General features: G+C 36.4%; 1 protein-coding gene across 39 annotated transcripts in view; it reads left to right on the top strand.

The window, feature by feature from the left end:
• The window catches only part of RIMS1 (regulating synaptic membrane exocytosis 1), a 494,117-nt gene that overhangs the window by 274,200 nt on the left and 199,539 nt on the right, over window positions 1-20,378 (top strand). For 14 of the 39 annotated variants that reach the window (XM_040473918.1, XM_040473930.1, XM_040473920.1 and 11 more), the window contains exon 1: window positions 17,851-17,950. The exons of 23 other annotated variants lie outside the window; for them this stretch is intronic. In XM_040473918.1, coding sequence (XP_040329852.1) covers window positions 17,851-17,950 — 100 coding nt within the window. Of the gene's footprint in view, window positions 1-17,607; window positions 17,951-20,378 lie in introns of those variants that run through there. 2 more of the 39 variants (XM_040473928.1, XM_040473924.1) reach the window with 2 other exon arrangements.

A 20,378-nucleotide genomic window follows, 5' to 3' on the forward strand; every position in this document is an offset into this window, starting at 1 on the left:
ATTATAACTTTAAAACAAATGCAACTTTAAAAGAGGTTCCTCTTCAAATGGCTGCCCAAACTTAAGCATTTATTTTTCTTATCCCATGAGATCCCACAAAAGTGAAGAAAAAGGAAGTGAGCTATGAGCACATGAGATGTTCTTGAGAAGATGGAAAGAAGAAAGTAGCCTACTTGTGGGCATAAGAGGTTTCCAGGTGAACAAGAGGATGTGGTGGTGGAGAAGACTGTTTGCTGTGAAGTGCCTTACAGAGACTTACGGCTCAGATACTAGGTTCCTTAGAGCAGGAAGTGAGAAGGAAAGCTTTAGACTGGCAGATTCATTCAACATATGTTGACAGAGTAGCCATTTATTCTCCTTACTGTTCCCTTCTCCTCTTTACTTCTTTGTATACAACAAAAGCTACCCCACGTTTAATCCCTAGATAGAAATCAAGAAAAAAATCCAGTGGACTGCCTGAGCAAAACTCAGATATTGGGGTTGTTGCACCCCCACCTTTATAGCTTAATGCTGAGTTGCACACATTGTTTACCCTAAAGTGAAGGTTATTAGCTCTCGAACACCATTCATTCACAGATGTTAGAGACACTGTTAGTGTCCATTTGAATGGCATTGATAAGAAGACTACATGGAAATTCATACCAGCTACACACAGAAATCCAGCCAGTACTCAATTTTTTTTTCTTTTTCGAGTTTTTATTTGAATTCTTTTTTTTCATGTTTATTTATTTGTTTTGAGAGAGAGAGAGAGAGAGAGAGAGAGAGAGAGAAACTTAAGCAGGCTCTGCACTGTCAGCACAGAGCCCTACATGGACTCAATCTCACAAACTGAAATCATGACCTGAGCTGAAATCCAGAGTCAAACTCTTAACTAACTGAGATACCCAGGCACCCCTACAAGTTTTTATTTAAATTCTATTTAGTTAACATAGTGTAAAATTAGTTTCAGGTATAGAATTGAGTGATTTCTCACTTACATACAACATCCAATGTCATCACAAGTGCCCTCCTTAATACCCATCATTTAACCGATCCCCCTGCCCACCTCCCCTCCAGAAACCCTCAGTTCGTTCTCTGTAGTTAAGAGTCTGTTTTATGCTTTGCCTCTCTTTCCCCCCATGTTCGCCTGTTATATTTCTTAAATTCCACATATAAGTGAAATCATATATGGTATTTGTCTTTCTCTGACTGACTTCTCGTAGCATAATACTCTTGAGGACCATCCATGTCATTGTAAATGTTAAGATTTCTTCTTTTGGGGGGCTGAGTAATATTCCATTGTATATATACACCACAACTTCTTCATTCATCATTCGATTGACATTTGGGCTCTTTCCATAATTTGGCTGTTGTTGATAATGCTGCTATAAACATCAAGGTGCATATATCCCTTTGAATCAGTATTTTTGTATCCTTTGGGTAAATACCTAGTGGTACAGCCAGTACTCAGTCTTAAGTATGAATGAACAACAAAGGCTACAAACTATGAAGAACGCCAGCAAGAGGCACTAGAAAAGATCAAGATAAACAAGTAGACCTTAGAAGTAAGAAGTAATTCAAGAGCAAAAAACATAGTACAAAATGCTACATTCCTGGTTACCTTTGATACATTCTGAACTGTGTAAGCCCCATCCCCAGGGCAACTTCCCCACCCAAATACACAGATACTCTGTGTAAAAATTTTTTTGAGAAGTTAAAGTTATTAACCAAGCTTAAAAAGAAAGCTGTGGCTACCAAAACCCATAACACTGAAGCACTTGGGCACAAATACTTGACAAAATATAAGACTATATGACTGGACTCAGGATCACAAACTTGCCTCAGGTATGAGTTAATTATCCTAACCAGGAAGTAAAATAATCTTATCTGATACATTAAAATAAAAGCTATTGTAAAGGCTATAAACTCTTTTTGGTCCAAAAGAGGTAAATGTGAAACTGACCCATGAGGAGAAATATATTGGAGCCCAGAGGATGAGCCCAGAGATCATAATTTGAAACATAGGAGGAAGTTCAACAACATTAAAGATATGAAGGAAAAAGGGAAAGTATCTGTAAGCTTTTGGAAGTTAAAATAAACCAGCTCATATACACAACAAGAAGAGTTAGACTGCCCTTACACTTCCTATTAGCAGTGGATTCCAGACTAGAGTTGTTCACTGTTTCTCAAGTATGGAAGAACAAAACCATTTTGAAATACAATTCTGTGTACATCTAAACCCTCAATCAACTCCAGGTTCTCAGGAAGCCTACTTTGCAGTCTCCTTCCGAGAAAATTATTTAAAGATGTATCACTCAAAAAAATAATAAGAAGAAAGTGGGACAAATGGGAAACAAGAAAAACTGAATCAAGAATCCAGTGCAAAGAAATCCCTGAATGACATTATGTGCAGAAAGCAGTATGTACAAATTAAAACTGGAAATCATTTCCAGGAAGTTCCAAGAAGAAAATCTTTGTTAAGAAGAATGTCATGGATTCTAAGAAATATCCAATGACTAATGAATTACATGGCATTATTGACTGAATAAGGAAAGGCTGTCTCTTTTTTTTCAACAATAAAGAGGAACACTGAGAAAACAAAAACAACCACTATTAAGGAAAATCAAGTTTCAAATATGAGGCAAGCAAAAGTGTGACATTATTTTATTAATTGAAATAGCCCATTCAACTATTAGCCTAGGCACATTTTCCTCTGAGTGAACAGGAAGCCTGGCAGTTCATCCCTAGAAAAGGAAATTTAATTTTTGCATATCATTTTTGCTTGGTTCTGGAATATTTATATGTAATAATATTGTAAGTGCCACTTACTGTTTTTCAAGTTTTAGAATGAACTCCCTTGCTCATTTAATACTTATGTATGTTTACATAATTGAATATAAATATTTTGTCCATGTCAAAATAAAGGTAAAACTGGCCAATATGGGGGTGAGAGGATTTGGGCAGGGAAGAAGTGCAGGTAAGCACATGAATATTCTCATCTAAAATGGTCAAAAGTTAAAATAGCTTGTTGAAATTTTAGGACAAGAAATACAGGATTATGTGTACATATATATTTTTTAAGTGTTTATTTATTTATTTTGAGAGAGAGAGAGCAAGTGACCAGGGGAGGGGCAGAGAGTGAGGGAGAGAGAATCCTAAGCAGGCTCCACACTGTCAGTGCAGAGCCCGATGTGGGGCTCAATCCCATGAACCATGAGATCATGACCTGAGTCAAGATCAAGAGTCAGATGCTTAACTGACTAAGCCACCCAGGCACCCCAGATTTTGTATATTTAAATATGGAAGTATAATAGGAGAAATTGGTTTGTGAAAGCAAAGGATGTAAAAAAGTGAGCTAACGTCTCTAATCAGTTTTTTAAATTTTTTTAATGTTTATTTATTTTTGACAGAGAATGAGAGACAGAACATGAGTGGGGGAGGGGCAGAAAGAGAGGGAGACACAGAATCTGAAACAGGCTCTAGCCTTCGAGCTGTCAGCACAGAGCCCGACTCGGGCCTTGAACTCACGGACAGCAAGATCATGACCTGAGCTGAAGTCAGATGCTCAACCAGCTGAGCCACCCAGGCGCCCCATAACATCTCTAATCAGTTTTAACCATAAGTATTATCTTAAAATTAGAAACCAGTGGATATTATCTTCGATAAGGCTGTCAATATAGAGGCAATTTATTTTTTAAAAATTAGAGTACTTTCCATTAGAAGAACTAAGAAAATAAATATTTAAAAATAAGTTTGAAAAGTGGAATAATAGTGTGAACAGACAGGATGTGAGGGGAAATGAATTATTGTAACTACATATCAGGCCCGTATTTGTTTTAATTTCCATCACATGCATGAAAAAACTGGTATCTAGTGTCCCCTTCATTAAGTTGTAAATAACCAGTTTTGGTATCTTCTGGGTCTTTTATAACTGGCATTTTTGCCACCAAAACCTCAAAACAGCAATGGATCCATGTAGAATTATAACAGCATTGGCTTCTCTTTTACCTTTTCTACATAGTATTTCATTGAGTTCCTAGTGTATGACAGGCACTTACCAGGCTTTGGAATATATGATTAGAATATAACCCCTGCCCATAGTGACTCTCTCAGAAGAGCCCACCTCATTTCTTTTGTCGTGTTTCATTTTATGTACTTCTGCTTAGCCCATTCACACAGAGGCTGATGAACACACTTTTATAGACCTCTGCCTGCACTTCTTAACTTTCAACCAAGTACTTTCTCTAGCTTTTTATTTAATTTACCCTCTTGATCTATACAGACAAGAGAGAATACTGTAGGACCAGCAGTTGGACAGGTTGACATTTAGCACCAAAGCCCAACAGTTTTACCTGGCCTGGTTTTTGTTAATATTATGAAGGACAGAGATGAGAATATACACAAAAGAGAAGGGAGACTACTGTCTGGTATTGGTGAGGGAAAGATAAGTTTCTTTCTCCCTTTCAACTACTGAGAGAGGCATGATTTAGGGTGTTAGATGCTACCGTTTAAATGCCTTAGAGGGATTCTGAGAACTAATTTCTTCTTACAGTGAATATGGAATGGACATTAGCAGTTTTAATCATCTGTGCAATTTAAATCTTAGGAAGAGATTGAGAGGACACAAATAACTCCCTGTGTGTGTGCGTATATGTATGTGTGTGGTCTGAGCTAATTCTAAGAATATGTGTTAAGCAAATTTTGGAAATTGTCATGGTGAAAAGCTGGCTTTTTCAGAGCTACAATTTCCGCCTAATATATAACTACTAAAAAATCTCCTTGATTCTAAAACAAGAGTTGTGATTAAAAGGAAATCCTATAAAAAGGAAAGAAATTAAGCCTGTAAATCTAACATGATTATACCCAATAATATTTCTCCTAAATTAATCCATAGCTGGAAATATTAGTCATTTAGTTACATCTTAAAGATATTCCTATTCTTGAATCAGGAGAAACTAAATTAAAATCTGGGCCACATTTTCAAAAATAATCATACAAATTTTATGTGTAATATGTGCTTACAATTTTAACATAGAATGTTTTAAAAGATTCATGAGTAAAGGTCATTTTAAGGGGAAACATTTATGCTTCAAAATACATTTAGAAAAAGATTTGATATTGAAGATTTTAGTGCCACTATTTTATCTCAGTAAGTTGTTCTTTAGTATCCTTTTAAAATGCAGAATCATACTGCAGTGTTTTTGACCCATTTTATCCAGTGAATGAGAAGGTTGTCCTTACTTTTGGTTCAATTTAACAAAATAACAGAATCTTAGACCTGGGAGAGAATTCAGAAGCTATTGAACAGGGAAGGAGACATTATGGGTGTTGAGGCCTGCCTGATTTCCTGTCCCCGAAGCCATTTTCTCTTTGTAGTTGGAAGAGCTTGGAACTCAATTTGTCCCCAGCTCCAGCCAGACCCTCTGAGGATTAGCATTCACAATTTAACTACTTGTTCTGTTTGCAGTCTAGACCCAGCCCCAGCAGCCTGGCTTCTAACCTATTCCTGAGACCAGGCACCAGATTTTTGCCATGTTTTGGTTTTGTTCATGGATCCAGTTCTGCTACCCAAGTCCCTCTAGAACTAAAACATTGCCTTGCCCTCACCATTTCCTGGCCAGAAATTAGAAGCTGGACCTCTGGATACTGACTTTCTTGATGCCAACTGCCATATTGGAAGTCCAGATATTACCTTGTACATCATTCTTCTTCATACATTGTGGGGTATCTCTGGTTCTTATGGCTGTTCTGGATTTAATAGTTATTGCCTGTAACCATCTTCTTTGAGTGTTTTGTACTAATTACTGAGCTGAACTTCTGTGGTTAGGTTTTTTTGTTTTTGTTTTTGTTTTCTAAGCACCTGTCCCATGCCCAAGGGCATATCTAACTTTAATCCCCAGTAAACTCTTCTGAGTCTGAGATAATAGTGTATACTTTTCCAGGGCACCTGGGTGACTTGGTTGAGCATCCAACTCTTGATATTGGCTCAGGTCATGATCTCTCAGTTGTGAGATCGAGCCCCATATTGGGCTCCACGCTGAGTATGGAGCCTGCTTGGGATTCTCTCTCTCTCTTTCTCTCTCTCTCTCTCTCTCTCTCTCTCTCTGTCTCTCTCCCTCTCTCCCTCTCTCCCTCTTTCTCTCAGCCTCTCCCTAGCTTGTGTGCGTGCATACTCTCTCTCAAAACAAATAAGCCTTTCTTGTGCCTTGTAGATGATCATCTCCTTCCTGAGCCTTCACACTGCCTTTCCTCTATGTGTGTCTGAATTTTCTTTCCTTATAAGGATACCAGTCATATTGGATTATGGGCCATCCTAATGACTTCATTTTAATTTAATTATCTCTGTAAAATCCATGTCTCCAAATATGATTATATTCTCACTTGGGGGTGAGGACTTTAACGTATGAGTGAGGGGCACAATTAGGTTCATAGCAATAACATTCATAGGAGGAACGAGATTAAGGCTTCTCCATACTTGTGTATGTACATGATAAATACAAAAGTTTTGCATTTGTCTCCTTTGTTTTTCATCCATAAAAAAACATAATATCATCAAGAATCTTATTGAGTACTTTATGAAGACAATTGATATGCAAGATAACGAAGAGAGAGTTTTAGGCACAGCCAGAGACGGAACACATTGGGTATGTTTCTTAACCTCTGTAAGCCTCAAGTTCTGCCAATGGGAATAACTGTTCATATCCCATGCAGTAGTTGTGAAGATTAAATTAGATAATCTGGTATGGCTTCCGTGTACCTAGTACCTGACAAACAGCAAGTGCTCAATAATTACTTTTATTTCTATGATACCAAATAGGATGTATAGATAATTCATGCTACAGAAACTCAGAGGAAAGCCAGAATCCTAAGGTTTCATCGTGGAACTGGGGTAGAATTTGGGCAGGAATATTCAATGTGGTATTCTAGTCAGAGAGCCTGGCATGAACAATGAGAGATGCTGAGCATACACACTGTTCTGGGAACTGTAAGCTTAGAGACTTGTGGAGGAAAGAGAGCCTAGAGGTTACTGATCAAGGGAATAATTTTAATCCCATATCTTTCAAGAACTGAATTACCTTGGGCTACAGAATGAGAGGGGTGGATTATATTAGTGATCCTCATCCTTGGGCATACCTTAGAATCCTCTTTAAAAATTGTCAGAGCAGCACCAAAAGAGATTCTGATTTAGTCATTGTGGAACCATGCCCCAATTTATTTTAACATGTGCAACTAAATTGAGAACTATAGGACTAGTTCAGTGCACAATATAATCACTTGAGAAGCTTCCTACAAATGATATCAGTGTTCAAGCTCCCAAGCACAGAAATTCTGATTTAATTGTTCTGGGTTGTGGCCCAAGCATTATTGTTTTTTTTTTTTTTTTTAAGGATCACTTATGCTAATTCCAGTGTGTAGTCGGGGTTATGAATGGCAGTTTGACAGTCTTCATTCAGGGACTTTTCCAAATCTCAGTCCTGACCCTTTATAAATTATGAAGTGCTGGTTCTTCCAAGAGAATTTTAATTTTGTATCATATGCGAACCCCATTTTAAAAAGTTTCATATTTATATGGGGATGTATTTGGCAGGAATAAGTACAAAATGACTCAACTGATGTTTTGAAGACAGAATAAAGAATTGTATGTATCCAGATAGATTTTAGAACTCCGACCCTGGTACCCAGATACTTTAAATTAATTTTCTGACAGACTAACAGGTGTGAATTCTGCCTGGCTGACTGTAGTGCTTAGGAGCCCACAAATGAGAGAGGGAGTGACCTTGGAGGAGTGACCTTGGAAATGTCTAAAACAGAAACCAGAAGTCATGCCTGTATAGAGCTAATAGGAAAGAATTCTCAAGAGTCTGGAGTATTCTACAAATGTGAGCAATTATTACTGTCCTAACAGTTGGTTGTCCCAGTTGGGTTAATGGTAAACTCTTACAAATTGGGTCTTCTCATAGAGAATAAAATCCAAAACCTAAGCCAAGATCATCAGTCCTCATAGTTTAGCACCATTTTATCCTCACAGACTCACCTCCTCTAACACTGTGCTCCTTTTTTTTTTTTTAAGTTTATTTATTTATTTATTTTGAGAGAGAGAGAACACAAGCAGGAGGCTGAGAGAGGGAATCCCTGGCGTGCTCTGTGCTATCAGCATGGAGGAGCCCAGTGTGGGGTTCAAATTAAAAAACGGTGAGATCGAGGGGCGCCTGGGTGGCGCAGTCGGTTAAGCCTCCGACTTCAGCCAGGTCACGATCTCGCGGTCCGTGAGTTTGAGCCCCGCGTCAGGCTCTGGGCTGATGGCTCAGAGCCTGGAGCCTGTTTCCGATTCTGTGTCTCCCTCTCTCTCTGCCCCTCCCCCGTTCATGCTCTGTCTCTCTCTGTCCCAAAAATAAATAAAAAACGTTGAAAAAAAAATTAAAAAAAAAGGTGAGATCGTGACTTGAGCCAAAACCAAGAGTTGGATGCCTAACCAGCTGAGCCACCCAGGTGCCCCAACACTGTACTTTATGCATATCATACACATTTCCATGTCTGCTGTTTGACACTTGATTTTCCACTCTTTTAAATGCCCTTGTATCTCTAGGCATGATTTAAAACTAAAACTAAATTTCACTTCCTCCTGTATTCTCTTGAAGTATCTAATTTTATTTTTGACATTTGTATGTTTGTGTCTTTTCCTGAAGGAAATCGATTGTAATTTTAAGTGAAGACATCAGATTATGCGTTTATATACTGGTTTATACTTAGAGTGATAGTTTATATTTAACATACGTAGAAATGTAGTTGTTGGATTAAGTTGTACACTGCTCGATGTTTCTCTATTTTTTAAATGTGTGAAGCTAATTACAAAAGTAAGAAACTAATAACTTACATGTTTCAGTAGAGAGAAAAGATGTACCCAAAACTACAGTTAAGGATAATTGAGTCTGAAAAAGAGTAACTTCCTGTCTTCCAATTCTTGGTCTATCCCTTTAGTTTATTGATTTAATGATTGTGCATGTGGAAAAAGTATTTCAGTCAATAGGTACCTGATCACTAGATGGCACAGAATTATTTACTTTGTTTCTTGTGTGATTACAGTTTACTTCTCTGTTCTCAGAATTCTGTTTCTTTAATTTTTTTTAGTAATTTGGACATTAATTCTTCAAGCTATAAAAAGGAAACCACAGTATTGCTATTACTAGGCATTAATTTAATACATATTTTAATGAAAAAAATTTCAGTTATACACAGAAGAAATTATATTGTGAATTACAGTAAAGAATTGCTATTAGATTTTAAGAAATAAATAAAACAACATCAATAACACCAGCAATAATTGTGTAAAATAAAACCAGTTCACAGAGAACTGACTTATAGCTGAGTGGTCAGAAAGGAAAGAGCTGAAAATTTAACTGGCATAATCCCCCAACATTTTAAATTAGGTTTAGGAGGTTTCAGAGGGAATAGTTTCTTTGGGAAGCCATGAATCAGGTTAGAGATTAAGAACCTTTGGGAAACCATGAGGTACATTAAGCATCATCATCCAAGGCCTTGTATTTTTCAATGAGGAGGGCACTTGGGATAGTGATTGAAATTACTCAAACTCAGTCTGGATGGTTGGAATCAAAATTATGCAAGAAATTGTTTGTAGCCCAATTAATGAGGAAATTGTCAAATTTATTTAATAGAACCCTCACCTCTAACTGACCTCTTTGTGTTTAGTTTATAAAATATGATTGCATCTCAAAAAGCATTTTATCATGGGTATCGGTGAATATTTATTATTATAAAATATATAAATTGGAAGCTAGCTCTATTTTCTGATTAAAGGGCAGTGTTTAAAGGAATACTATATAGCCATAAAACATCTATTATATATTCTTTATGGCATAAAAATATTTTTGTGATAGTTGAGAGAAAGGTGTTGCTAATTGTATATATACACTATATGGTATGTTTTTGAAAAAATACTTACATTTGTATATAGAGAAGGAACTGAAAGAATGTACATCAAAATGTTGATCATACTTACATCTGGATGGTGATGCATTCTTCATTTTTTTGTTTTTATATTTTGAAACTCCTACCGTAAACATATTCCTTTGTATTAACTTAATTTGGGTATTCCTTTATTTCTTTGCTTTGCTTTTTTTCATTTTGTGTCTACTATTAGATTGATTGAGTTACTTTCTGAGCCTATTCATTTATTTTAGAGCTTAGGATATTATACTTTTTTTCCTATCCTTCAGTGCAAACCTAACTTTTCAGTGTAATACTTACTTTTATAATTGTTTTATTAGCAAAATCTAAAATTATTATCTCTGTGAAACAGGACTTTAGCATTAATATTACTGTTATCTAGAATAGGTCCAGCTTGTTGTAGAACATTTATATAAATAAATGTTAATACTATTTTTATAGCTAATATTTAGATTTACCAACGTATTTAATATGATTTACTGATTTCATTTTTCATAATTATTTTCTAGATCTCTTTTTTCTTGCCTTCATTTTTCTCTTTGTTAGAGCATATATTTTATTAATTCTTTTAGTGAGAGTCTGGGAGTAGTAAAATGCCATTCGTTTGTCATTTCTTGAATGATATTTCAGTTGAATGTACAGCATAGGCTTTTTCTCCTCCATAGCTTCCTGTGCTTTGTAAATCACATGGGGATCCGCACCATTCAGAAAGCAGTCCTGGGAGGCTTACTGGAGTTACTTTGAGCCCTGTTAACTGGGAGAGCTTGAAGTAGGGTTTAGCCTTCTCTCCCAGCAGTACATGGCATTGCAGCAATAGCCACCTCAACCCAGAGCTGGTCTCCCTATCAGCGGGACAGACAGGTTCAACCACTCACTGCCATGGTTTGAATAGTGGTATTGTGTTTGAGTAGAGGGAGATTTTATGTGTGCTTTACCCTGACCTGGAACATACATACCATTTTTAAGAAGACGTTTTTAAAAAATTAACTAAGGGAAGATGGGGCGCCTGGGTGGCGCAGTCGGTTAAGCGCCCGACTTCAGCCAGGTCACGATCTCGCGGTCCGTGAGTTCGAGCCCCGCGTCGGGCTCTGGGCTGATGGCTCAGAGCCTGGAGCCTGTTTCCGATTCTGTGTCTCCCTCTCTCTCTGCCCCTCGCCCGTTCATGCTCTGTCTCTCTCTGTCCCAAAAATAAAATAAACGTTGAAAAAAAAAATTAACTAAGGGAAGAATGAAAAAATTAAGAATGAAAAAACTACCACAGTAGTACTGTGGTCCTTTAGTAATAGTAGAAACCAGAGAAACTACTGACCTTTTATGTGACTTGGTTGGAAATTTAACTGAGGTAGAACTTAGGGAGTCTCTTTTTCTGGGAAATCACAGGTTCTGATTTGTTTTTTTTAATTCCTGAACGGTTTTAAAGTCTAACAACCACTACCGCAAAAAAAGAGACAACACATGGATAGAAATAAATAGGAAAGGAAAATGAAGTATAGAAATGGGGTATAGAAAGTTTCTATAGCATTTAATTAATTAGCTGGTACATCATGTAAATGATCTTCCCTCTCTTCTTGGCTTTGTGCCCTCTTTAATACCTTGCTGTTTGAAGTCTTGTAATACATGGCCTAATGTTTCTACTTAAGCCTTCTTATTGGTTGTTTTCTTAGTGAAGACATAGTTCGTATCCATGACTGTAGGAAGCTAGGTATTTGGACCACATATTTGGATTTTATCCTTAATAAATATATATACTTTAATGGTTTTGAACTTTAAATGAGATTTTTTAAAGTTTATTCATTTATTATTTCTGAGAGAGAGAGAGAGAGAAAGAGAAAGAGAAAACACAAGCAGGGGACGGGCAGAGAGAGAGGGAGACACAGAATCTGAAGCAGGCTCCAGGCTCTGAGCTGTTGGCACAGAGCCCAACACAGGGTTCAAACCCATGAACCGTGAGATCATGAGCTGGGTCAAAGTCAGATGCTTAACTTAGTGAGCCTACAGGTGTCCCTGAACATATAAATGAGATTTTAAACTGCCAGCATATCAAAAGAAAAAAGTTACCCAACACACCATTTGAAACTACTTCCTGTTTACAGTTATATAGCTGCCTAAGCTAAAGAAATTTAAAACAAAACTAATCTCCACTGCATAAAACCTATAATGGTGAAAAAGAATGTTTATTTAAAAAGGTGTAGCTGAATTTGTGTTACGAGAAATCTCTAAGGGTCAGAAATGAAAGGAGAAAACTGAACCCTAAGTATGTGGGTGTGATACTTCAGCAACAACTCTGATGGAATCAAGACTTACAATGTGTGAGGGTTTGGGTTTTTAAACAACGCAGGGCCACCAGAGGCAGTTTTGCCCTTGTAAGAAGCAGGTAATTGGAACTGACATCTGTGCATAAGACCATCACCCTTAGAGTGCTTACCCTACAAAGAAAGGATTAATATTAAATTTCACACAACTCAGATAAATGAGGAACCTTTTTCTGTCCGAACCCTGGGTGAAAATCAATAAATCTCTTGTAAGGAATTGAAGTTTCATTGTGTTCTTAGGTGGATTTTGTAGACTGAATTTATATTGTCTGTATTATGACTTAATCCCAGGACAAGAAATTAACATTAAATTTGGTCCTTGGTCAAAGATACCTCATTCTGTAATACCTTTACTATGCAGCTTCAAGCTCAAAAGCCTTCCCATTTTGCTATAATCAATAACTTGAGTTACAAAGGACAGACAAGTGCTAAGAAATGGGTCTCAGAGAGCCAATATTCTGGCTTTGTCCATTGGGTTTCTTTCTCTTTTCTTTTAGCATGTTTTCTATCTTTTTACAGAGAAATGCAGTAATGGCTAAAGCATTTGTACAGACTTTAGGCTGAAATGGACAACTTTTGGTTATTCTTTAAATATCTCAGCACCATGAGAAGCACTCAATTTCCTGTTGTCCTATTTTTTCAGGTCTCCTATAGAAAATGTGTAGGATCAGTCAGAGGGTTTACATTGGAGAAACATTCTGTGGTAGGTGTATCAGGTTTACAAAGTAATCATTATCCTTAATACTGACCTACCTTTACTTTCTATTTCTCTCTTTAATCTCTCTTTCATCACTCACTCATCTTTTCCCCTCATCTCCTTAAAAAGATCTTCTCTGAAGTGTTCCCTACCTCACTGTGCCCTATATCCTGCCACTCTCTGATATTTTGACATATGTGCTATTCTGATCCCCTTTATTCCATACCCAGCATCAACTCTGTTTCTTCATGTAGTTGGTCAGGGTCTGGGAGACCTAGGTCTCTCTAGCTTAGAAGACAACACAGATCAAGGCAGGTTGTACCGGTCAATTCTCCTTGAAAGATCCTTTACATACATGCTTGTCCTCTATCATACTGTGAGACAAAGAATGGCAACGTTCATAGGATGCTTATATTCATTTATATTGTAAATGGTTTCATTACCACAATTTGAAAGCAGTAATTCCCACACCTGTATTTCAGAATTTCAGAATAATTGAATTTCAGAGTGCTTTGGAATTCAGGGCCCCTTGATAGCAGCTAATTCTTTGAGTATTTTTAACCTTCCAGATTTTCTCAGACTAGGCACTTTATATCCAGAGTTTCTTCTAGTATCCAACACACCATTGTAAGAAACCTATAAATCCTGATACAGGATAGGTTGTAGCCTTATGACTCAGGAAGTTGCAAGTATGAAAGTAGCTCTCCATCCTGGGGAAAAAAAAAACTTAATTAAATATATTAATTTCCCAAATCCTAATACAGTTTTTCCTTTACTTAGGATCGGGTTATGTCCCAATGAACCCATCATAAGTTAAAAATATTAAGTTGAAAATGCACATAATACCTAACCTACTGAACATCATAGCTTAGCTTAGTCAATGTTACGCATGCTCAGAACACTTACATTACCATACAGTTGGGAAAAATCATCTAACACAAAGCCTATTTTATAATAAAGTGTTAAATATCTCAATTTAATGTTGTACTTAAGTAAAAAAAAATGCTTGGGTACAGATGGTTATAAGTCTATCAGTTGTTTACACTTGTGATCACATGGCTGACTATAATCTGTGGCTTACTGCTGCCCGGCATCATAAGATGATATTATACCTCATATTGCTAGCCCAGAGAAAGATCAAAATTCAAAATTCGAGCTGTAGTTTCTATTGAATGCATATTGTTTTCGTACCATCATAAAGTTGAAAAACTGTAAGTTGAGCCATTGTAAGTCAGGGACCATCTGTATTTTATTCATTCTCATGTCTTTAGAGCTTACCTTTTTTGTTACTCCATAAAGTCTCCTAGTTGTATTTTGAATATTGGTTTATTCTGTGTCTATATATATACTATTAGGATTTCCCAGAATATGTCATTTGGACTTTGTGTTTTGTTTAATGTTGTTTGTTTTATTTTAGCTTAGAATCCTTCAGAATAGTTGCTTCAGGGTGATTAAATAGAATTGAATAAATTGAAGACCTTGATCCAGAAGCATATCCATGTGGGTCAGGAAGGAGATAGCTGAGTTGGTGCTTTGTGACAGCAGAATCACAGATATCCCAGTGACAAAGCAGGACATGGAACAGTGCTTATTATTACAGAAACTACCCAAACAAAGAACATGGTCCTGAAAATCAACTCTGAATCTATAAAATAGAATTCAGTACTTCCCTTTTTCCTTACAGTATCTTAACAAATAAAAAGAAATAGTATCACTTATGCAGCATTGCACTCCCATCTAGTATTTTTGCAAAGCAATAATAGTTTTAATAAGTGTGCTGCCAAACATAAGTTTTTGTGTTCAAATAAATTGGGCCAATGCTAACTTTGGCCAGAATTTCTCTAAGGACTTCTCACCACCTTTATAGGTAATGTGCATTGTGATTGTTCTAGAAAATAATACAATACAAAGTGTGTCCTAAATACATTTGATTAGGGTACCTTTCATCCTGAACCATCCATTAACATCTCTATAAACTGGTGTTCTGAGGTCAAGGCATGGCAGAGCCCTGCTAGTGTCATGAAGACTCTATAGACCTCAGCCTATAGCATCCTGTGCATTTTACTCGGTGTCGATTTATTTGCCTCAATCATGAACCACCAAGAATAGTCTTGTACTAGATGTTAGGTAAAAGTTAGTTCCCAGACTTAAGGATGTTGTGAACTAAAGCAAGATTAGCTTTGATTATTACTGTTATTTTTATTATTGTTATTATTATTATTATTATTATTATTATCATTTTGAGAGAGAGAGAGAGAGCATGAGCAGGGGAGGGGCAGAGAGAAAGGGAGAGAGAGGATCTTAAGCAGGTTCCACACTGTCAGCACAGAGACTGACGTGGGGCTCTGAGCTCATGAAATATGAGATCATCACCTGAGCCAAGATCAAGAGTCAGATGCTTAACCAACTGAACCACCCAGGCGCCTATATTACTGTTATTTTTAAATTAAAAGTCTTACTGTGCCACTGATTAGGTATGTCACTTATCATATCTAAGCTCAGATTCTTCTTCTGTAATATGGGGATAATAAACCTTCAAGGAAGAGACCTCGTCTGTTTCTTTTTTCTCTTTAATAATTAGTATATGCAGTGTTCAGAATTTTTGCTAGGTGAAACAAATTATGAGTGTGTGTGTGTGTGTGTGTGTGTGTGTGTGTATCAACAAAACTTTGAGAAATAATAAAATTAAGTCCAATATGGAACATTCCTGTTTGGACCTGAAGGGTCCATTGTGAAAAACAATGAAGATATCCACGTGGATTTTTTAGTCTATGAAAATGTCTCAGAAGAGGTTCATTGAGCCTGAACTTGTGTTTATGCCATAACTTTTCACAAATACTGTATTCTGCTACTGGTTGCAAAGATTAAGAACCTTCATTTTACTTAAAGCACATAGAGTTTACACATGTATAGACTGAAAGATAATGTATTTACCCTCTTCTGCCCAGAGTTTGTCCTGCCGTTGATCTTAAATGCCAAAATATTAATATAATGCAGTGTGGCACACAAAACAGATAAAGCTGTTCAATATGGTAACAACATGTTATTTTTACCTGGACAGTCTTAAGTCTGTAGTCCTACAGAAAATCAGATGCTTTATGAATATCCCATGAAGAGTTTATGATCTAGATATTCTCATTTTTAAAATTACTTGATATATTTGTCTATGTGGAGATCTATCTTGTTTTTTATAAGGTATGATTGTGACCAGCTGAGGAATTACATACAGTCAGCTATAGTTGAGTACAGATGTTTTTCAATGTTTGTAAGTATTTGAGGAGAGTTAGGAAATAATATGTATTTACCGTATTGTATTTCAGTTCCACTCTCCTTAACATGTATTATATAGAACTTAGATCTTCAATACAGTATTGATTATTACTTCAAAGTGCACTTGTAAGAGATTTGTGGTTTGAAATCAGATTTTTTTTTCATCAGTTACTAGGACTGTAGAGGAAAAGAAAAACCCATATTTTCCAGGATATTTTATGTGATTCCTATTTCAACGTTAATAGTATTGTCACTTGATTGTAATCTGTACTTTCTGGCTTTTCTATTAGTACTGAAATTTAACTTGGAAATAAAAAAATTTGGTGAAGTAGAAGCCTTACATTGTGATTTAGGAATTTAGTTTCTAGACAAGTCAGTCTTGGTATATACTTCCATGCCTGTTTCTATAGATGGTTGATTCTCTTGGAGTGTTATGGTCACTTCTCAGATTTGTTTTGAAGTACATGAATATGCTTTAGGAAATGTGAAATACATGTATATACCTTATGTTTACTATTTACAGCATTCTCTGTGTTAAAATTTAAAAAAGTAATGATTACTTGAAGAGTAATATGCTAAAAGTAAAATACATAGACCTGTTTGTGTTAATGAAAAGACTGTGTTATGATAGAGGAAAAATACAGTTCCTTCCCCTGCTCCCCCATAAAGTAGGAGTATGCATTCCATCTAAAAGAAGATATAGTTCTTCATAGTCTGGAAATGTACCAGGTCCCATATAGTAGGGAAAAAAAACCCATATAAAAAACCCCATATAAACCCATGTGTGTGTGTGTGTGTGTGTGTGTGTGTGTGTGTGTGTGTGTGTATGTATGTATGTGTATATATATATACACATACATACATATATTATATTTAAAAGTGTTTGAGAATCTACCTTTAATAGTTTATGTAAATGGGAGGAAAATACTATATAAAGAAAATGTGCATACGTGCAAAGATAGCCTAATTTCAAATATTTCTTCAGAAGAAACAAAATTTTTTCTTCAGAAATCAAAGATATAATAATAAGAAACTCACATTTAATTGATTTGAATAGTACTAAACAAAAGCAGAAGAGTTATGTTTTAAGAAATCATCCTATGGGCCAATGGCCATTTTGTTGTCATAAAAATCCTTTATTTAGCCCTCTCCACAAATAAGCTCCCAGCAGGAGAAAGGCCACTAGTTAGAGCAATTTGGAAGATAAGTAAACAGAAGGAATGGCTAGGAGCATAGTGTCATCTGGCAGAGAGCTTATTTCCTGAATCCTGTGGATCTGGTTAAAACCCAACAGAGATGCCAATATGCTTCTCCTCAGTAAATGCTACCAGTCTCCACACCACCAGGCCCACTGAGGCTTGGGTACAGTATTTTATCCAAGCAGTCCTTTGCATAGCTGCACAGTGCCTGCAATGACCTACGTCAGTCATACAAAGCGATTTTCTTACACCAATATTTTCTTTCAGTTTCCATTTTCTGCTGCTCCTGACCCATGGGTTGTTGCTGATGTTCAATGATGTAAGCAGAGTGGTGGAGGCACTTTATGCTCTTCTTAGATAATATCTTGAATTTGTTTAAAAGCACAGCTGAAAATCCCCAGGCTGAATTTCTTTACAAGTTGCTGTCATGTGTGCACCTGGGATACCCATCTCTTCAGAAGGGTGGGAAGAAGTGAGGTCTGTTGATTCCGAAGAGGGAACAGTCAAGGCCGGAGGAACAGGTGCTGGTAAGCAACAATGAGTTTGGGGCATGGGAATTCATTATATTTAAGAATTGGACACAAACATATTTAACACACCCTCTGTATCTATATTTTCAGTATAAATATTCCCATTCTGTGTGTGTCAGGTGTAGAGTGATTTTGTTCCATTTTCTCAACAAAGCAAAGTTTCTAGATACCAACTTTATCTTCATTATTTTTCTCTGAAAAGCGATGATTATATTTGCAACATAGCCCTAAAGATTGTAAGATGATGAATCACATTTGTGATTTATTTTTTGGTGTAATAGCCAACCCCAAAAAGATGTAAAGATGAGAATGTCAGTATTCTCTGAAAATAAGGAAGAGGAATAGCAAGCTGTTTAATTGTGCGTGAGTTTTGTTTGGTGGTCAGTGTATTCCATGCTTTGCTACCTCATGCTAATACAGAGAGTGTTTAACAAATTAAATTCACCATTAGTGGATAGTTCAATGCAAATATAGGAAGTTTGAGTCACTTTTTCAAAACAATGGATCCTGGGTTTTTGAAAAGAGCTGAAACCCTTCCACAAACACACAAGCCTTGACATGGGCCATGGTATCACAAGGTCAAATGGTGTATGTGAAGCTGGCTCAAAATTACAATTGATGTTAGGTTTTATGTGTTCTCTCTCTAGGGAAATCAGTCTGCTGGTCTTTGAAAGGCTGTGGAATCACAGCCGAGTGGGAGGGTATGAAATATATAACCCCAAGGTGGGATATGGTGGTTCAAAATGGACAGAGTGACAGAAATGCTTTAAATAAGTAAATATTGTTAATGTAAATTTCTGAATTGACAAGATGAAAATGGAAGGATTTTTTTCTACTTATTTGTGGACAGTGTCCTCAGTGACTGACACTTGTGTCTATCATAGAATATCCAAGTATGTGGTACTCAGAAATAAGTGGAAGGGTATTTTAAAATAAAGTCATCAGCCCCTTCTCACATTGATTCTGTATTTTAACTCTGTAATTATGAAAGCTATGTACATCATTTCGGAGACCTTATTTGGTTTTCCAAGTATCTTTTGTTAGAAATACAATTTGTTACCATTTGATAAATTTCTTCTTATGGAGGCACTTTAGGGAATCAAAGATAATTATACCAAATTAGTATCAATTCATGACATGGAATAAGAGAAAAATATTAGACCAGTAGCATTCAAAACAACTTTATAATTTGAAGTACATTTTTACCAGTTAATAACTCAGAAAAAAAAAAGAAATAGGAGAAAATACAACAAAGAAATACCTCAAAGAAAGTACAACAAAGAAATTCACATGCAGTGAATTAAAATTTTTAATTCAGTTGACTTAGCGTACATAGGTCTATAAGATCATAGATTTTTACATTTCAGTGAAATAGAATTATATAGTACCACTTATACCTAGAGGAGATTGGTAAATTGGTTGTTGAAAGTTTGACTCTCCTTCCATATGTTCTCTTCAGTGTGCTTGCTGGGCCAGCAGATCTGTCTGACTCCAGATGTAGAAAATAGAGGTAGATGATTGTAGGCCCCTCCTGCATCACTGTGGTTTTCCACACCAAGTCACTGGCACTTTTAACTTTGAGGTAATCTGTCAAAAATTACAGTGGCTCATATATACCATGTTGTATTGAAAAGCTTTTGCATGGACTTTCAAGTCAGACAAAGTCAAGTCCAAATTCCAACTTTCCTCCTTAAAAACCATGTGACCTTGGGCAAGTTAATTAGCTTTTCTGAGCTTCATCAGCAATAAAGGGTAAGTAATATTGATTTTGCCATATACCTACGAGAATTCCATGTAGTAAGTAAAATTAACACAGCACAATATTTGGCACGTAACAATCATTCAAATAATATTTATTTCCCTTTCTCTTTTCTCAGCAACAATTTGGCCAGTCTTTAACTTAAGCCATTTGCAAGTTTGAGATAAAGAAAAACCAAAGATTCTAAATAGAGGCTAAAGTCATGTTCTCTTCAGGGGAAGAAAACATTCGCATTTGCTGATTTGTGTGAGACTGATATTTGGCAGGTTGATTTGGTGATAGTGAGATGATCCATGGTTCAGTGTTAACTTTTTTTTATCAATTATTTTTGACAAATATATATATTTTCATTTAACACAGTGAGTTTACTTTAAATAAATGAAAGATGGTTCTTAATTCTTCTATTATCGTTTGATCATTTAATTTTTAAAAAAAAAATTTTTTTTTCAACGTTTATTTATTTTTGGGACAGAGAGAGACAGAGCATGAACAGGGGAGGGGCAGAGAGAGAGGGAGACACAGAATCGGAAACAGGCTCCAGGCTCTGAGCCATCAGCCCAGAGCCTGACGCGGGGCTCGAACTCACGGAGCGCGAGATCGTGACCTGGCTGAAGTCGGACGCTTAACCGACTGCGCCACCCAGGCGCCCCTGATCATTTAATTTTT

This window comes from Herpailurus yagouaroundi, unplaced genomic scaffold (assembly GCF_014898765.1).
Source record: "Herpailurus yagouaroundi ecotype Mexico unplaced genomic scaffold, PumYag 139, whole genome shotgun sequence".
Taxonomy (NCBI): Eukaryota; Metazoa; Chordata; class Mammalia; order Carnivora; family Felidae; genus Herpailurus; species Herpailurus yagouaroundi.